The sequence below is a fragment of the Setaria italica genome, chromosome I, assembly GCF_000263155.2.
Source record: "Setaria italica strain Yugu1 chromosome I, Setaria_italica_v2.0, whole genome shotgun sequence".
NCBI lineage: Eukaryota > Viridiplantae > Streptophyta > Magnoliopsida > Poales > Poaceae > Setaria > Setaria italica.
In genome coordinates this window covers 10266571-10282436 of record NC_028450.1, presented here as the reverse complement: position 1 = coordinate 10282436, position 15866 = coordinate 10266571, and the positions used below count along the sequence as shown (strand labels likewise).

Sequence of the window (15866 nt, the reverse complement as noted above, 5' to 3'; positions counted from 1 at the left end):
CTATCGAATCCATCAGACAGGACCAGCCCACCACAGGATATCACTGTCAAGTCAGTGTTGACTCCACGTGCTGTGTGTCTGGTCGCCACAGGGCCAATCCTCCTGCATCTTTTGTGTCCCTTGTAGTTTATTATCTTAGCCATGCCACGTTCCGAGCGCGTGTTTCTTCCACACGCAGAGCCCAAGTGGGGAGTCACGTAACTTTCCTACTTTACCATCTTTACTTTATTCTATATAAAATCAAAAGGTATAGAGTATTAACTTGGTGATGCTTTCTAGAACATGTATATCTTTTTTTTTCCTTTTTAGATGTAATATCAATTGAGATAAACATACAGCAATGACGTAAAACCATCATAGTGATAAGTCATACTACATTGCCATATTTTCTTTGGTACCTTCGTGGCTCAATTTGATCACACGAAATAAGAAGGTGGCAAATAATGAGCAATATCTCATTGCACCAAACACATAAGATATACTGTTTGAATATTCGTGATGTAGTTTTATTTTTATTATTTATTGTACCACGTTATCGTATCTTCCCTATTGATGAGAGGTGGAACATATTTTTGATTTTTAGTTTTCGATGCAATTTATTATATTATTTATGGATCCATGTTCCACCGTCATATCTTCTTTAGCAACCTTTAAGAAGATAATTTGATCACGTAAAATACAAAAAGCTAGCCAAGAACAATGAGCAGGATCATTTAGCACCGAACACAAACTATCCATCTGCATAGAGAGATCAAAGGAATTTTGAAATTTTAGTTTATCATTTATATCTTTATTTCATTTTATAAAAATAAATTAGGGTTATAACTATATATAAATTTACGTTGTGCCTACATTTCATTCGTTTAATTTGCTATTTAGATACAGTAGCAATTGATAATATATAATGTTGATACAAAATATCACAAAGATAAATCATACCACATTATCATATATCTATTAACGATATCTGTAAATCGGAGCTGATTTGATCACGTGAAACCAGAAGACAGCCGGAAGCCATTAGCACTTTAGCAGAGCCGAGTGGCGTCCAACGTAGGCCATCCATCCACGGTCCAACCTTGTTCTTCACGTGATCATATCTCATCACTCTTTCCTCCATTCCAACCTCTTCCCAAACCCACGAGCTCTCCACCTACTCTGCCGAATCAGGTCCTCTAAGTTCCCAAAATTGCAAGCACACCCCTGTCCCTTACCCAAAGGAGGACCTGTTAACCAGAGAGGCCGCATCCAGGGTGCATTCTGCAAAGCGTGAGGCCCCCCATTCGTTCTCGACCTCTCGTCGCCCGACCCGCGGAACCCTAGCCGTGACCGCAGATTCCTCCGGCGCCGGACCCACGGCCGCGGCGGCGATGGACGGCTGCGTTGGCGGAGACCCCGTGGAAGATTTCCTCCTCGGTGGCGCCGGCGACGACGGAGATCTCGCCCTCTTCTGTGATGGCGTGCCCAACCTGGCCGGCGACGGAGGGTACGGCGATAGCAACCGGAACGATTCTTTCTTGTAGGTGTAGTACTAGATTGCTGTCGGTTTATGGTGTGGTTCGTAGATTTTATACTATCGCGGTCGTTGTCGCTGCGGATGGTTTTTTAATTTTGTGGGCGGTGTTAAATTATATGCTAATTGATTTGGGTGATGTAGTCTCAAAAAGAAAGGAGGCTTATGATATGGCAGGAAACAGTTTTGAGTCTCCGCAATTCTGTAACCTAATCTGCGGTCTTGGTTTATGCGAATTTGGGAATTTCTCTTGTCCTTGTGCCTGGGGGTAGATTGAATTTGATATGTGCATTTGATGCTTAGGTAACTGCGGTGCTAGTTGGTTCATAGGTGCATCTAAGCAAATCCTGTGATACTACATGTGAATGGTGATATTCTACATTACTTGTTAATTCTTGTTACAAGTCCGTAGATTTTACTGCTTATCTGCGTGCTGTTGCTGTCATCATTACAAGTCTTGCTAGCTACCTTGAAGCAAGCAATCGATGTTTGTGTGCTAGCTTGGATAGGCTCTTACGATGTTCATCATGCATTATATGATATATGGAAGTGATTTGCATAATTATGAACCTAGATGTGTGTCCCCTATCTTTCAATTGAAATATGAGCAGCAGAATCTTTTATCAGATACTTGAGCAGCCGCACTGCACTTGCACATGTTCTGTATGTATTCTCTGCTGTTGTATCCGGTACTTACCTTGTGATTGTGGCAGACTTGGGATTGATGGTGTCAGTGGAGATGCTTGTGGGTTTGAACAATCTAATTTGGGGAAAAGGTATGGTTTCTTATCCTTACTCTGAAGGATTTTTCTTGCACATATCTGAATTGTGGGAAGTCTCTATCCCTTTTTTTTGTGTATGTATTTGGGCCTCATGCCCATCCATTTCATGGGTTCAATCTCCAAATGGGTAACCAGAAACTTTACGGTTTCTAAATTGTTCAGAATGCGACTTTGGAACATTAAGCATGCAAATCTAACCAGATACTCGAGTAGTGACCCTATAGCATAAAGCTACAAAGTTTTTTCAATCTTAAAGTCCATGCAGCACAGTTTGTTTAATTTCTCATGAGTGGTATAAGTAGCACTACCAACATAGCATCGGACTTGTATTATTTTCTTGATCCACTTGTTTAACATAACCATTTCGATTTTGTGCAGGGCTAGAGATGAACCATCTTCATCTGGTCCAAAATCCAAAGCTTGTCGTGAGAAAATGAGGAGGGACAGGCTGAATGACAGGTACAGTGAAAGTGAAACTACACATCGCGGCCATTGCTCTAGGAAGAAAGGGTGCACGTACTTGCATATATCTTAGTTCTGATCTATTATTTGACTTGCAGGTTTCTGGAATTAAGTTCAGTTATGAATCCTGGTAAGCAAGCTAAGTTGGATAAAGCAAATATCTTGAGTGATGCAGCTCGTATGGTGGCACAACTTAGAGGTGAGGCAGAAAAGCTTAAAGAATCAAACGAGAAGCTGCGAGAGAATATCAAGGACCTGAAGGTATCTTGTTCATACAACTTATGCTTCTTACAAATGTTCCTCTGGATTTCAGAACCTTTGATGCTCTCCACATACTTCTTCATGTCTCTTAAAATTGTGTTGTGTGTTGAAAATGTATGATATTTTTGTTCTGCTTATACACACGAGTGTCCATGCAGGCAAGCTTAGTTCCACTGAATTCGTAGGCATGCCCACTTTGTGTATCCTGCAGCCAGCCATTGCTTAGTCCACGAATTAGTTTCTAGATATGCTATAATTAATATGCAAGTTTAGTGATCACTGGTCTAACCTCCTCTACATCTATATAGAGCCTACCAGTGAACCAATTTGTAGGTTTTAATTTACGGAATGCTATATTGTTTTTCCAGGAGGAGAAGAATGAGCTCCGAGAAGAGAAAGTGAGACTGAAGGCAGAAAAGGAGAGGCTGGAGCAGCAAGTTAAAGCAATCAGTACAGCTCCTACAGGATATGTTCCCCATCTCCCTCATCCAGCTGCATACCATCCTGCTGCTTTTGCTCCATTCGCACCACCACAGCAAGCTCCAACCAACAAAGGCGCCCCAATCCCTGCAGCATTCCCTGGGATGGCGATGTGGCAGTGGATGCCTCCTACCGTGGTGGACACAACTCAAGATCCAAAGCTCTGGCCGCCAAATGCTTAGGTGCAGCTACTGCATAATGCTGACTCATGGCGCCGTTTCATCCATTGGCAGCAAATCAGAGTGTCCGTTAGGTCCCTGGAGAGGAAAGAAGTTTGCAACTCCGGTCGTGTTTTTGCTGTTACTGTTATTCCCAGCAGCTGTTATAAACTCTTACTTGTTCCATTGAAGGGCGATGTCTGTAATTAATATGGATCTTAACCCTCTAGTTGCAAATGTTCCATTGTGACCTTGTCTCTGTCTCATCATCTGTGAGCATGATCTGCTGAAGCCTGAAGCTGTCTGGCTGATCTTGGTTTTCCAAGGTTCTGCTTTGAGCATCAGCAATTTTTGTATTGGCCTGCTAGTACTCGTCAGAGTTAGCATGTGAGCACATGCCCAGCGGAATAATAAATGTGACAAGTTAAATCATCCCTGGATCCCCATCTATGCACATACAGCTGATCAATGAGTTGGCTGTGTCTCCGATACTACAAATCAAGTTGTTCCCCCAAGAAAACATATCTGAACTTGGAGTGAGCTCACCGCAAAAAAATATATATATTGCTATGTTAACTCAGAATAGGTATCTCTTCAATTCTTGTTTCAAGTATAGCACTATCATTGATCAGTGATCACAAATAACAGGGGAAATGTATTTCTACAACTCTTTACAATATCCTTTTTGCGCAAATTAAAAAAAATCCTCCCCATTACCTCAAACTAGAACAAACATGCATAACTTTTAACAAACTCAGTTTTCTTCTCTCTCTTCCTCAGTGTGTTTTCCCCCTTCAAATTCAGGATCAGAAAGATACAACAAAGGTGCTCTAATCAAGAACAGGAACAAACCACCACTAACTGCAAACTAAAAGCGGTATGATTTGACTCTGTGTGATATTCTATTCTGCCTCCTGTTGACCATAACAACACTGAACCGATTCCCCAGCGATGAGCTTCTCCAGGGCATCTGGCGGAAGGCCAATCATCTCAAGTGTCTTCTCCCAAACCAGCTCCGACGTTTCAAGGTTGTGTGCCTCTTCAGATGCATTCATTGGATTGCAATCGTATGAGATGCAAGCACAGACAGGCCAGTTTTCAGACTTAAGCATCTCACAGTATTCTGGAACTTGGGGGTCAGATGCTGCAAATAGTGTACTCCTAGAACCTGAATTGCATACAAAACGTAATATTTATGTATATCAGAAGATGTACATGTTGTTAAATGACAGAAGGCGGCAGCAGAAGTTCAATAACTTCACCTTCTTGAGCATTAAATATGAAGTAGGGAATCAAATGATAGGCAGCTACAACAACCTTAGGAAGATCTCTTGCCTGTGTCGCATACAATGAGTGTCAACATTTTGCGAAGAAACAGACAAAAGAAAAGAAGAATGGTTTGATACATTGTACATGTGAACCACTTATCCAGTAATATATGCACCTTTTAAATAAGGTTTTTCTTCATCTGTCATTGTGTTCAATTAATCAAAAGGGATAATTCCAAGCCTTTATATATTTCTCAAATGTGAATGTTGGGTATGCAGATATGTTATAAGAATTCACCTCATGAAACAGCACAAACGATTGGAGGATTAGAGAAAAAACGAATTGGAAGTTGAACTCACAACATTCGTGTCGACGATCCCAGGGGAAGCACAAACAACATTGATGCCAGCTTCTGCAGGGATTCTCTTATGAAGCATGCTACTAAATTTTACCTGAGAGTGAAACAAAGAATAGTTCAGACCTAACCAACATGAAATAGTATGCATACATGTATAGGTTAAAGCACTGTTATGATAGAACGGATCAAGAGAAGAAAAAACAGTTGGAGAACAAAAAGGGAACGGCATTTTATTAGCAATCTATAAAAAAAATATGATACCTGCGCTAACTTGCTATTTGAATATCCCAACCAACTTCTATATTTCCGCTTTCTCAAGTTCATATCTTCAGCGTCAACAAAACCTACAGTGTGCATCTGTAATTGGAGGCATACATGTGGGATGCTGTTAGTGTACAAAAGAAAAACTGTAGAATTACAAGTTAGTTGAATTCAAATTGACATCAGAATTCAAAATGTTTGGGCTTGGATAAATATTCGATTGCATTCATGGTAGAAAACTGCACACTAGAGCAGAATTGGTGACAGAAGAACTCACAATTGAATTAACATTAACAATTCTGCTGGGAGAACCACGGAGAAGGGAGGGTATAAGCAACATCGCCAGTAATGCAGGTGCAAGATGGTTTACTTGCATGTGTTCTTCATGACCATCCTTTGAAAAACGCTGAGGTTCTACATGAAAGCGAAAGAGCTGGTTATCTCTGATACAACTCATCATCATAAACGAATCCTAGAAGGTCAACATCCAAAGGATTGTGTTAATGATGAAACATACCTCCTATAGCGAAGATTCCAGCATTGTTGATCAACACATGTAGGGGTGCCATACGAGCATTCCAAGCATCAGCAAATTTTACAACCGAATCAAGGGAAAGCAGGTCAAGCTCCATCACCTTAAAGAGTAATATTTAAGAAACATCAAATACCTTGTAGCTAAACCAAATCAATAGTTATGACAAACAAAGTTATAAGCATGCCTTTCGTCTTCACCAATAAAGGTATGCATATTTTGTGATTGATTATAGATGTCGAGTGTGAGCATAAATATAAGTCCCCCCCCCCCCCCCCCCGGCCCATTGGACAACATAAATGGTTAAGGGCATACATCTTGATACGATAAAATCAGAAGCTCAAATCAATGGCAGTGCATCAAATTGGAAAAGAAAAGCAATATGCCAGGAGGCAACAAAACAATCAGGTCACACTGTATAAAATATACTTAGCATGTTAAAAGCCCTCATCCATCAACCAGGACCCTATAGCAAGCACCTTTTCAAAATTACCTCAGCATTTAGTGGTGTTCCTGTTTCTGAATTTTCATTCTGCCATTTCTGAATCAACTCTTGCGCCACTTTGGGTCTCCTAACTGCCATAACAACATGTGCCCCAGCCTGTGCAAGTTGTCTGTTACGATCATGAAGGTAAAAAGATCCTGATTAGTATCACCTTCAGAACAAGATGCAATGCAAGCCTCTCACACTTGGAGCCTGCTTGCTGATTTACAGATTAGTACAATGTTTCGTGCAAGCACGATTTCATGTAAAAACTTCCACAGATTAAAGGAAAATGGAAGCTGGCAAGAAGACTAGTTCTCCAGTATGAAATGGAGGTGAGTAAATGGAGACACATTGCAGTTGAAAGATTGTTTTTTTCCTAATTGACTGAATGCATGAAAACAAGGTTTTAGATCAACACAACACAACAGAGCATTTTAAGCTACTACATAGCCAGATGCAGAGTAGACAAGTTGAGCGCAGTCAGATTGTGAAGTATTTGTTGCCAGGTGTCGTACCATCCTTTGTAGAGGTACCAAGAGTGTACCATCATGAAAACTACCTCGCACTTGTATTAATTTTTGGTGTACCAAGAGACTAGCATGTGCATAAAAGAGGAGACATGCGTGTACTAAAACTAGTGCACTTGTATTAATTTTTGGTTGGCACATAAGTGAATTAACGCTATTTTAAAGCCATGCAGTGCTGCTTGTTTTCCACATACATCAACAAATAAGCAACTTTTAGCACATAAGAAGAAGATACAAAAAGGTAAAATGACGGAAGGGGACCTCGCGATCTCGAGGCCGATGCCGCTGGTGGCGCCTGTGACGACGATGGAGACGCCGTCGAGCGGGGGCAGCTCGAGCGGGTTGGCGAGGTGGCTGGCGGCGATGCGCTGGAAGAGGAACTCCCCCACGATGGCCATCCAGCCGCGGCCCCACTCGAGCCACCCGAGCGCCTCCCTCTTCCCATTCCGCTCTCCCGCCCCCTCCTTGCCGTTATCGACGGCGGCGGCCGACTCCTCGGCGGGGGAGGCGCCCTCGTCCCCGTCCTCCGGCGGCGGCGCGCGGCGGTGGCGCAGGTCGCCGGCCATGAGGGGAGGAGGAGGAGGAGGGAGGGGCGACGGGAATCGAATCTTTGCGGAGAGAGGATGGCGGCGTGGCGAGGTGTGGGGGTGGACTGTGCAGTGGTGGGTCGAGATGGCGATCTCATCTGTGTGTGCTGCCGGCTGCCGCCACGGACACAGCTACGCCAGCTGTGCCGTTCGTGTCGGACCTGCCTCGTGGAGGATTGTTATATCATCTGACAGCAGGCTATTCATAAATTAATTTTTATGTCCAAATTTGGGGTGATAAAATTACTGTAGCAACAGTGTAGCGTTTCGTTTGTATTTGTGAATTATTATCCAAATATTGACTAATTAGGCTCAAAAGATTCGTCTCGCAAAGTACAACAAAACTGTGCAATTAGTTTTTGATTTCATCTACATTCAGTTCTCCATGCATGTACCACAAGTTTGATGTGATGGGGAATCTTCTTTTTGCATAGTGCTAAAGTTGGGATTTTGGAGTGAACTAAACATGGTCTTGGTCACATCAAATGCTAGAATAGCCTACGTTTGCTAATGATGAATTAATTAGGCTTAATAGATTCATCTCGTCCCATCTATATAATGAGTTTTGTAAATAGTCTACGTTTAATACTTCTAATTAGTATCTAAACATTCGATGTGACACGTGCTAAAAATAAGCAAAAACCAAACAGCCCCTATGGTTCATGGAAAGCATGTTAGCGGTCAAGTTCACCAGCTGCAGCATACTGATCAGGACAAGAAGCTGGGCATGTAGGGGGTGATCAGCTGCTGCACCAAGAATCTTCATGATCGATGTTCCCTTGCCGCATGGGCTCAGCTGAAGCAGAGCACAGCGCGAAACTCCGTGTCTGTATCGGCATTGTTGGTCTGGGGACTGGGGACTGGGGAGAAGGTACTTTGCTCAGCTGCTGCATCTTTGCTAGGTTTATCACCATGCGATTTGGTTGTTCTTGTGAACTGAAAGTATGCCGCAACGGACATGTTCATACTGTTCCCTGAACCCTGCTCGATAAGAACAGACATCTCTTTCTGTATGCGTGTTTTTTCGATTCCCCGCAACTATCCAAGAACCATGTCAAAAGATGTACGCCACGAACGGCTGGTAAATATAGGAAGTCCCTGGAGTTGACGTGACGTCCACTGCGTCTACTCGTCGCAGGCTGGTGACTGGAGCTTGAGAACCCAGCTGGCCATGGGCGGGTGGCAGTTCTTCTTGCTCACGACGGCCTCCATCGCGGGCAATGACCTGGACGGACCCAGGGGCTCTGGGCGCCAACGCCGCGGGCAGGGAGTTCAGCAGAGCCAAGGGAACGGAGGCCATGGCGGCCGTACGCTAGCTGCAACGCCGGAGAGAGCTCAAGGACGTACGCAAAGTGAACGGCCGGAACGCGGCGGCGCTCCGGCGAGCCGCGGCGTGGCGATCCCGAGGGTGGACGGCCTTTGCTGCCGCGAGCGAGCTCCGCGCTGGCCGTGCGTTCTCGATCATCTCCCGTCGTTGACCGCCCCGCCCCATTGGCCACGAAATCACCACCTGAGGGGAGGTAGGAGGATCTGGACTCTGGAGGGCCTCCTCGGCCATGGCGTCGTCGTTTCCATGGCTCCATGCTGCGGCTCCGTCAGCCCCGGGGGGATCCTGGCAGGCGGGGCGTCGGGCGGAGGCGGCCCGAGCACACGGAGATGGGCGCGGGGTCGGCAGACTCGGACGCTGGCGGCGTTCAACGTTTCTGCGAAAAGCCCCGTCGCGATCCACCCCGATCAATAGTCGCGATCCAATTATTTACGTAAACACCCCTACATATTTGCAGAATGGTCCCTCCGCCATGGCCGCCGGAGGTCTCCCCTCCCGGCGCGGCTCCGGCGACCCGCCACGCCGCCTCGCCGTCGCGTGAGGATCTACCCTCTTCCTCCTCCGGATTCCTACACCCCCCCCCCTCCCGCCGAATATCTCTCGCCTCGTCCGCCTCCCCCCGCCATTGCCATCGTCGGGGCGGCGCACGGGGCGGCCGTGGTTTGGCTGATGGATTCCAATGCTGTTGACATGGTCGTTGACTAGAACAATGATTAGTTAGCTGAGAGAAGGAAGCGGGAGCACTGCGCATCGCCCCTTCCGCCGGTCCTCCGGCCGCCCTCTGCTCAGAAAGGACACGGCGGCGGCGGCGGCGAAGGCGCGGGCCCCCACTCGCGAGCCGGTGCGCATTCCGCCATTCCCCGTGAAGCCACGTCGCCCACCGAAGCACGCATGCCCCTCGTCATCCACAGCCACAGGAAAGCAAAAAACATGCGGTGCAAAACTGTCCTGGCCCCTCCGCTCGGGATGTCCTCCGGACCCAAAACCAACCAGAAGCAGAGCGCCGCGCCGCAGCCAGCGCAGGCGCAGCCATGGCCACCTCTTCCTCCTCGCCGCTCACCACGCTCCACTCCTCCTTCCTCTCCCCCACTCCTCCTCCCTCGCCATGCAGCGTGGCGGCGCTGCCCCGCCGGCGGAGGCGGTGCGCCCGCATCCGGGCCATCGACCTCGACCAGAACACGGTAAAGACACGGAGCAACCGCGTCCTTGGTTCTCTTCTCCCCTCGCGGGGTCTGATTGATTTCTCTTTCTTGGTGGCTCCAGATTGTGGCCATATCGGTGGGCGTCGTCAGCATCGCCGTCGGGATAGGCGTTCCCGTCTTCTACGAGACCCAAATCGACAATGCCGTCAGTTCTCTTCCCATCTCGCTCTTCAATTAACTAGACTCTTTGCTTCACAAGCTCTTGTTCAACAAACGACTATGAATAGTGAAGCAAAATTTAGCTAGGAGACGATTGGCATAATTACTTGACTGTATATTCAATTTAATTCAATGAAAAAGTCAGTCTTTGATGCCTTGTTCTTCTATGCATGCAGTCAAAGAGGGAGAACACACAGCCGTGCTTCCCCTGCAGCGGCTCTGGCGCGCGTATGTCCTGATTATGCCCCAACCTTACAATTGATGCCTCGACTTTGCCCCTTACTTCTGTTTTCCATTTCAAACATACTATATGGTTAGTGTAATTGGCATTATGCATGCAGCTGAGTGTTGCAACACAATGTTGTGGTGGTGGTTACTTGAGGTCATGTGCCTACTTGGTTAAAAAAAACAAAAAAAAACCTAGTCATGGATTACATTCAGATTCAGTGAACTAGCCATGATGCATGAGAATAGATGATGCCTTGGGCATGGATTGATTGTGCAATACAACAGTACTGCCTTTTTGTAGCTATGCTGATTCTCTTTTTTTTATTACTATTTTTATTAGCATCCACCAGCAGTCCAGAATATTGAACAGAAAATCGTTGATTTTCCAGAGGTATGCAGGTTTTGCACTGGGAAGGGCATTGTTACGGTAGTACTTGGCGCAGGCGAGACTGAAGAATCAAAGTGTGTCAACTGCGATGGCATCGGCTCTTTGACATGCACCACGTGCCAAGGCTCAGGGATCCAACCACGCTATCTTGACCGCAGGTAATATGCTCTTATCCAATGGTTTTTTGATGTAATTAAGCATCTGTGTTTCCTTTTATAAATTGGTGACCTTATTGTTCGTGTTAACAAAAATGTGGGCACCATTTTTGAAATACCAAAATTAAAATCATGTTTCACACGTCCAAATTATGAAACCATACATCTCCATCACAAAAAGATGAAATTGTGCATGAGATGAGGCCCTCCATGTAGTAGAGGTGGAAAAATTTCATCTCTCAGATTAGCCCATATTGTTTGAGTGAATGGTGCGGAACTTGTCACTTCGTAGAGAAAATAAAAGCAGCTGCTGGATATTCAATTGTGGTTCATTTCCCTTTTTCCTTTGAAATGTGTCCATAAAAATTGAAGGATCCTTTATGTTCTTTCTTCTATGGCTAAAGTTTTGGTTAATAAATGATGTTCCAAATGAAAGTAGTTAAGTAGACAGTATGATGAAACTTTGATAAAGGAGATGTGTAAAGGTTTTTCACTCTTGACTGGCTGATCAGGGAGTTCAAGGATGACGATTGATTGAAGGTTTTGCTTAGTCTTGTGGTGGTGTGCCGAAGATGTTGACATCACTGCCTGATTTGAGGATGGCGTTGCTTATTCAGAAGAGGGTGTACTCATGAGGATCCATATGCATCTGATTGTTTTGTGTTGTCTTATATTTGTCCCAGTTTGGTAAATATGTATGGCAGTTAACCCTCCAGCGGCACAGATGATGCGAATACGAGTGTTGGACATTTTCCATCAGATGCAACATACCGTGCTCTTTTAACTTTTGGAGTTAATTAGCATTATGCTTGTGCTCGTGCTTATAGTTATATACTTATATGTAATGTGCATACAAATTCGAGTGACCAATATTGCCGTAATCTGTAAGTGCATGCTGGATTGCTGACAGAGAATGCTTTTACCGATCGTTTGTCAGTACGTGAAGCTTGCATTTGGGAAAAGGCATGTGTCTCAAAAAAAAAATGGCTTTGCGTGGAAATGAAGTTTGTTTTGTAGGTTCTCAAGTTGAGTGACTAAACTTCTGTTCTACGGGGTGTTGGTTATGGCTGCCTGACAACTTTGTGCCAACTGGTGCTGGTCTCATTCCAATTCATATTATTCAGGATAAAGGAGCTTCAACCATGTTCTTGTATCCTTTTTGCATTCCACTCTACTTTTTTTGTCTTCGTGTTTCTATTTTTTTTTACTTTGGTTTGTCATTTTGTTTGACAAACATGTCATATAACATTAGGTATCTAATCTTGGTATCCATGGCTGCGTGCAGCTAATTCTGCAGGAGAGTCCCTGGAACCGTGTCAGAGAAATTGCAAGTGTAACAAGGCAAGAATAGGTATTGTTCGATGAAAGGGAAAAATGTAGTAGATACAGTAGACATTCGTTCAAAAAGTATAATGGCTGACAAAACAGAAGGTATTAGGAAAAAAAGTAGAAAAACTGGCTTCGCCCGGACTTGAACCAGAGACCTTCAGTGTGTTAGACTGACGTGATAACCAACTACACCAGGAAACCCTCCTGATAAGATACTTTAAGAAGTTGATTAATTATTATACTATTAAAATTTTCGTCGCTAAGAAGGCAGCACGTACGCAGCCATGACCCTGCCAAAATTAGCAGCTTCACCACTGAACTGTAGGCATGCAGTGGACGAGATTGCATGACGACCATCCGCTTACTCGCCCTGGAAAGTGGCCACAAGAAACTCTTCATATTATTAGTTTATTATAAAAATAAAATTACAAGGGAAAAAAAATCAGCACTGTTCCTTGCAACATCTGGCTCTCAGTGCCTTGTTATGTTAACCAATGCCATTACCTTTTATTTCTTTGTTATCATTAGGGAAAGAAGTTAGAGAGACCTCTCAGCCACTAATTAACTCGATCCACTGCTAATCGTCGAATCCCCCTTCTGCATGCACTGCTCTCTCTCCTCCTCGATCAGCTCCTCCGGTTTCTTCGATCGTCCGGTCCGGCCGGCCGGGGGAATCGAATCGGACCCAATCCAATCATCCAGCAACGACACTGTTGCATTGCCGATCCAGCAACGAGGGACTAGGTGGGCGATCGATGGCGGAGGGGTCGTCGGAGGCGGCGGCGCGCGAGGCGCTGTCGACGGAGAAGGCGTTCGAGCGGGAGAAGCTCCCGGCTTGGTCTGAGCAGATCACGGTGCGCTCGGTGGTGGTGAGCACGGCGCTGGGGCTGTTCCTGAGCTTCATCGTCATGAAGCTGAACCTGACGTCGGGGATCGTGCCGTCGCTCAACATGTCGGCGGGCCTTCTCGCCTTCTTCCTCATGAAGACGTGGACCAGCGCGCTGGAGCGCTGCGGCATCTTCCCCAAGCCCTTCACCCGCCAGGAGAACACCGTCGTGCAGACGTGCGTCATCTCCTGCTCCAGCATCGCCTTCAGCGGTCGGTGCCGGCGCCGGTGGTTTTTTATCAGCATGCAGTTACATGTATGTATATTTACACATATGTATATATGCAACCATTGATGCAGGTGGGTTCGGCACGTACATCCTTGGCATGAGCAAGAAGATCGCCGAGGGCTTCGACGAGGCCAAGACGAGCATCAACGTGGAGGAGCCGTCGCTGGGGCGGATCATCGCCTTCCTCTTCCTCGTCAGCTTCGTGGGCCTCTTCTCCATCGTGCCGCTGCGCAAGATCATGATCATCAGCTACAAGCTCACGTACCCGAGCGGTTCCGCGACGGCGCACCTGATCAACAGCTTCCACACGCCGCAGGGCGCGATCCAGGCGAAGCAGCAGGTGTCCATCCTCTTCAAGTCCTTCGCCGGCAGCTTCCTTTGGTCGCTCTTCCAGTGGTTCTACTCCGCGGGGCCCGGGTGCGGCTTCAGCTCCTTCCCCACCTTCGGCATGGAGGCCTACCGGCGGCGCTTCTTCTTCGACTTCTCGGCGACGTACGTCGGCGTGGGGATGATCTGCCCCTACATCATCAACTTCTCGCTGCTGCTCGGGTCCGTCGTGTCGTGGGGCCTCATGTGGCCCTACATCGAGAGCAAGCGTGGGCTCTGGTACGACGCCGAGCTGCCACGGAGCAGCCTCCACGGCCTCAACGGCTACCAGATCTTCATCTCCATCGCCATGATCATCGGCGACGGCCTCTTCAACTTCCTCTCCATCCTGGTCCGGACGTCCTACGACATGTACCTCAAGCGGACCAAGCCCGCCGAGGCCGCCGCCAAGCCCTTCGCCGGCGTCGACATCAGCGAGCGCCAGGCGCTCAGCTTCGACGACCGCCGCCGGACGCAGGTGTTCCTCAAGGACCAGATCCCGACGTCGATCGCCGCCGGCGCGTACATCCTCCTCGCCGCCATCTCGGTGGTGGCCATCCCGCACATCTTCCGGCAGCTCAAGCCCAAACACGTGGTGTGGGCGTACGTGGTGGCGCCGGTGTTCGCCTTCTGCAACGCCTACGGCACGGGGCTCACCGACTGGTCCCTCTCCAGCAGCTACGGCAAGCTGGCCATCTTCATATTCGGCGCCAGCATCGGGTCCCAGGACGGCGGCGTGGTGGCCGGCCTCGCCGCGTGCGGGCTCATGATGGGCATCGTCTCCACCGCCTCCGACCTCATCCAGGACTTCAAGACCGGGTACCTGACCCTGACCTCGCCGCGGTCCATGTTCGTGAGCCAGGTCATGGGCACGGGGCTCGGCTGCATCATCAGCCCGGTGGTGTTCTGGATCTTCTACAAGGCGTACGACGTCGGCCTCGAGGAAGGGTACCCGGCGCCGTACGCCAAGATCTACCGCGGCATCGCGCTGCTGGGGGTGAACGGGTGGAACCAGCTGCCCAAGTACTGCCTCCGATTCTGCCTCGCCTTCTTCCTCCTCGCCGTCGCCATCTGCGCGCTCAAGGAGGTGGCCAAGGCGAGAGGGTGGTGGGTGCAGGACTACATCCCGAGCGCGCTGGGCATGGCGGTGCCCTTCTTCCTGGGGTCCTTCTTCACCATCGACATGTGCGTGGGGAGCATCGTGCTCTACCTGTGGAGCAAGTCCGACCGCGTCCGGGCCCACACCTTCGCGCCGGCGGTGGCGTCGGGGCTCATATGCGGCGACGGGATCTGGTCGCTGCCGTCGTCCATCCTGTCGCTGCTCAACATCAACCCGCCCATGTGCCTCAGGGTCTTCTCCGCGGACACAAATTACCAGGTCGAGGAGTTCCTCTGGACGCTCAGAAACCCAGCAGCCACATAGCTTTCCATTTCATTCCAAATCCTCGATTAATTTGCAGGAACGAATTGAATGAATGCGTACGTAGTTTTAGTTTAGTGCATTTTATTTGTAATTTTTATTTGCTAGTCTTGGTTGTTGTACTTGTACCTCAGTCCCTGTAGGGTTGCAGACAGCATGCTGTACTTTCTTCTTCATTTTGTTGAGCTGTTAACTGTAGAAGATGGAGATTGGTCTTTGTAAAACAGCATCATATTACTGTACTGTATGATGAAATCGGTTCGAGAAATTAACTTTATGTCTTCAGGTTTACAAATTATTCAACTCTAGGCTGAACGATTTGCTTTGCAATATGTTCAGGTTCTCTGCTTGGAAATTGCTAAAACAACTTAACCTGCAGTTAACATTATTCGATTCATGGCTGAACGATTTGCTTTACAGATTAACACTAACATTATGCATGACAAGGTTCACTGCTAAAAAAAAAATTGACCTGCAATTCAAGATCAATTTAATTTCAA

General features: G+C 47.2%; 4 protein-coding genes and 1 non-coding gene across 5 annotated transcripts; 3 read left to right on the top strand and 2 right to left on the bottom strand.

The window, feature by feature from the left end:
• The first annotated feature begins 1108 nt into the window (after positions 1-1108).
• Positions 1109-3922, top strand: LOC101778287 (transcription factor ILR3). The gene is made up of 5 exons (XM_004952107.3): positions 1109-1486; positions 2227-2289; positions 2674-2754; positions 2856-3018; positions 3387-3922. The coding sequence occupies exons 1-5, from the start codon at positions 1371-1373 to the stop codon at positions 3678-3680; spliced, it is 717 nt and encodes a 238-aa protein (XP_004952164.1). The 5' UTR covers positions 1109-1370; the 3' UTR covers positions 3681-3922.
• Positions 3923-4228: 306 nt separating this feature from the next.
• LOC101777889 (retinol dehydrogenase 12) lies at positions 4229-7824 on the bottom strand. The gene is made up of 8 exons (XM_004952106.2): positions 7352-7824; positions 6570-6690; positions 6062-6179; positions 5822-5958; positions 5545-5640; positions 5285-5377; positions 4919-4991; positions 4229-4824 (listed from the first exon to the last, which is right to left on the bottom strand). The coding sequence occupies exons 1-8, from the start codon at positions 7654-7656 to the stop codon at positions 4559-4561; spliced, it is 1209 nt and encodes a 402-aa protein (XP_004952163.1). The 5' UTR covers positions 7657-7824; the 3' UTR covers positions 4229-4558.
• Positions 7825-9962: 2138 nt separating this feature from the next.
• On the top strand, positions 9963-12045 carry LOC101777059 (protein SPA, chloroplastic). The gene is made up of 5 exons (XM_004952104.3): positions 9963-10185; positions 10268-10351; positions 10542-10593; positions 10983-11139; positions 11649-12045. Exons 1-5 carry the CDS (start codon positions 10036-10038, stop codon positions 11668-11670), a joined length of 465 nt encoding a protein of 154 aa, XP_004952161.1. The 5' UTR covers positions 9963-10035; the 3' UTR covers positions 11671-12045.
• A 547-nt stretch (positions 12046-12592) lies between these two features.
• Positions 12593-12666, bottom strand: TRNAV-AAC. The gene has a single exon. It is a non-coding gene; the product is annotated as a tRNA-Val (tRNA).
• A 484-nt stretch (positions 12667-13150) lies between these two features.
• Positions 13151-15369, top strand: LOC101765191 (probable metal-nicotianamine transporter YSL8). The gene is made up of 2 exons (XM_004954709.2): positions 13151-13563; positions 13652-15369. Exons 1-2 carry the CDS (start codon positions 13221-13223, stop codon positions 15367-15369), a joined length of 2061 nt encoding a protein of 686 aa, XP_004954766.1. The 5' UTR covers positions 13151-13220.
• The last annotated feature ends 497 nt before the right edge of the window (positions 15370-15866 follow it).

Bases quoted from the DNA above. Each gene is read 5' to 3' on its own strand.
- LOC101777059 (XM_004952104.3), top strand. From the start codon at position 10,036: ATGGCCACCTCTTCCTCCTCGCCGCTCACCACGCTCCACTCCTCCTTC. The intron at 10,186-10,267 runs GTAAAGACACGG...TGGTGGCTCCAG, and splicing joins TCGACCTCGACCAGAACACG to ATTGTGGCCATATCGGTGGG. The intron at 11,140-11,648 runs GTAATATGCTCT...CTGGCTGATCAG, and splicing joins CCACGCTATCTTGACCGCAG to GGAGTTCAAGGATGACGATT.
- LOC101765191 (XM_004954709.2), top strand. From the start codon at position 13,221: ATGGCGGAGGGGTCGTCGGAGGCGGCGGCGCGCGAGGCGCTGTCGACG. The intron at 13,564-13,651 runs GTCGGTGCCGGC...CCATTGATGCAG, and splicing joins CTCCAGCATCGCCTTCAGCG to GTGGGTTCGGCACGTACATC.
- LOC101778287 (XM_004952107.3), top strand. From the start codon at position 1,371: ATGGACGGCTGCGTTGGCGGAGACCCCGTGGAAGATTTCCTCCTCGGT. The intron at 2,755-2,855 runs GTACAGTGAAAG...TTTGACTTGCAG, and splicing joins AGGGACAGGCTGAATGACAG to GTTTCTGGAATTAAGTTCAG. The intron at 3,019-3,386 runs GTATCTTGTTCA...TTGTTTTTCCAG, and splicing joins AGAATATCAAGGACCTGAAG to GAGGAGAAGAATGAGCTCCG.
- LOC101777889 (XM_004952106.2), bottom strand. From the start codon at position 7,656: ATGGCCGGCGACCTGCGCCACCGCCGCGCGCCGCCGCCGGAGGACGGG. The intron at 6,691-7,351 runs GTCCCCTTCCGT...TGATCGTAACAG, and splicing joins ATCGGCCTCGAGATCGCGAG to ACAACTTGCACAGGCTGGGG. The intron at 6,180-6,569 runs GTAATTTTGAAA...TTACTCTTTAAG, and splicing joins GAACACCACTAAATGCTGAG to GTGATGGAGCTTGACCTGCT.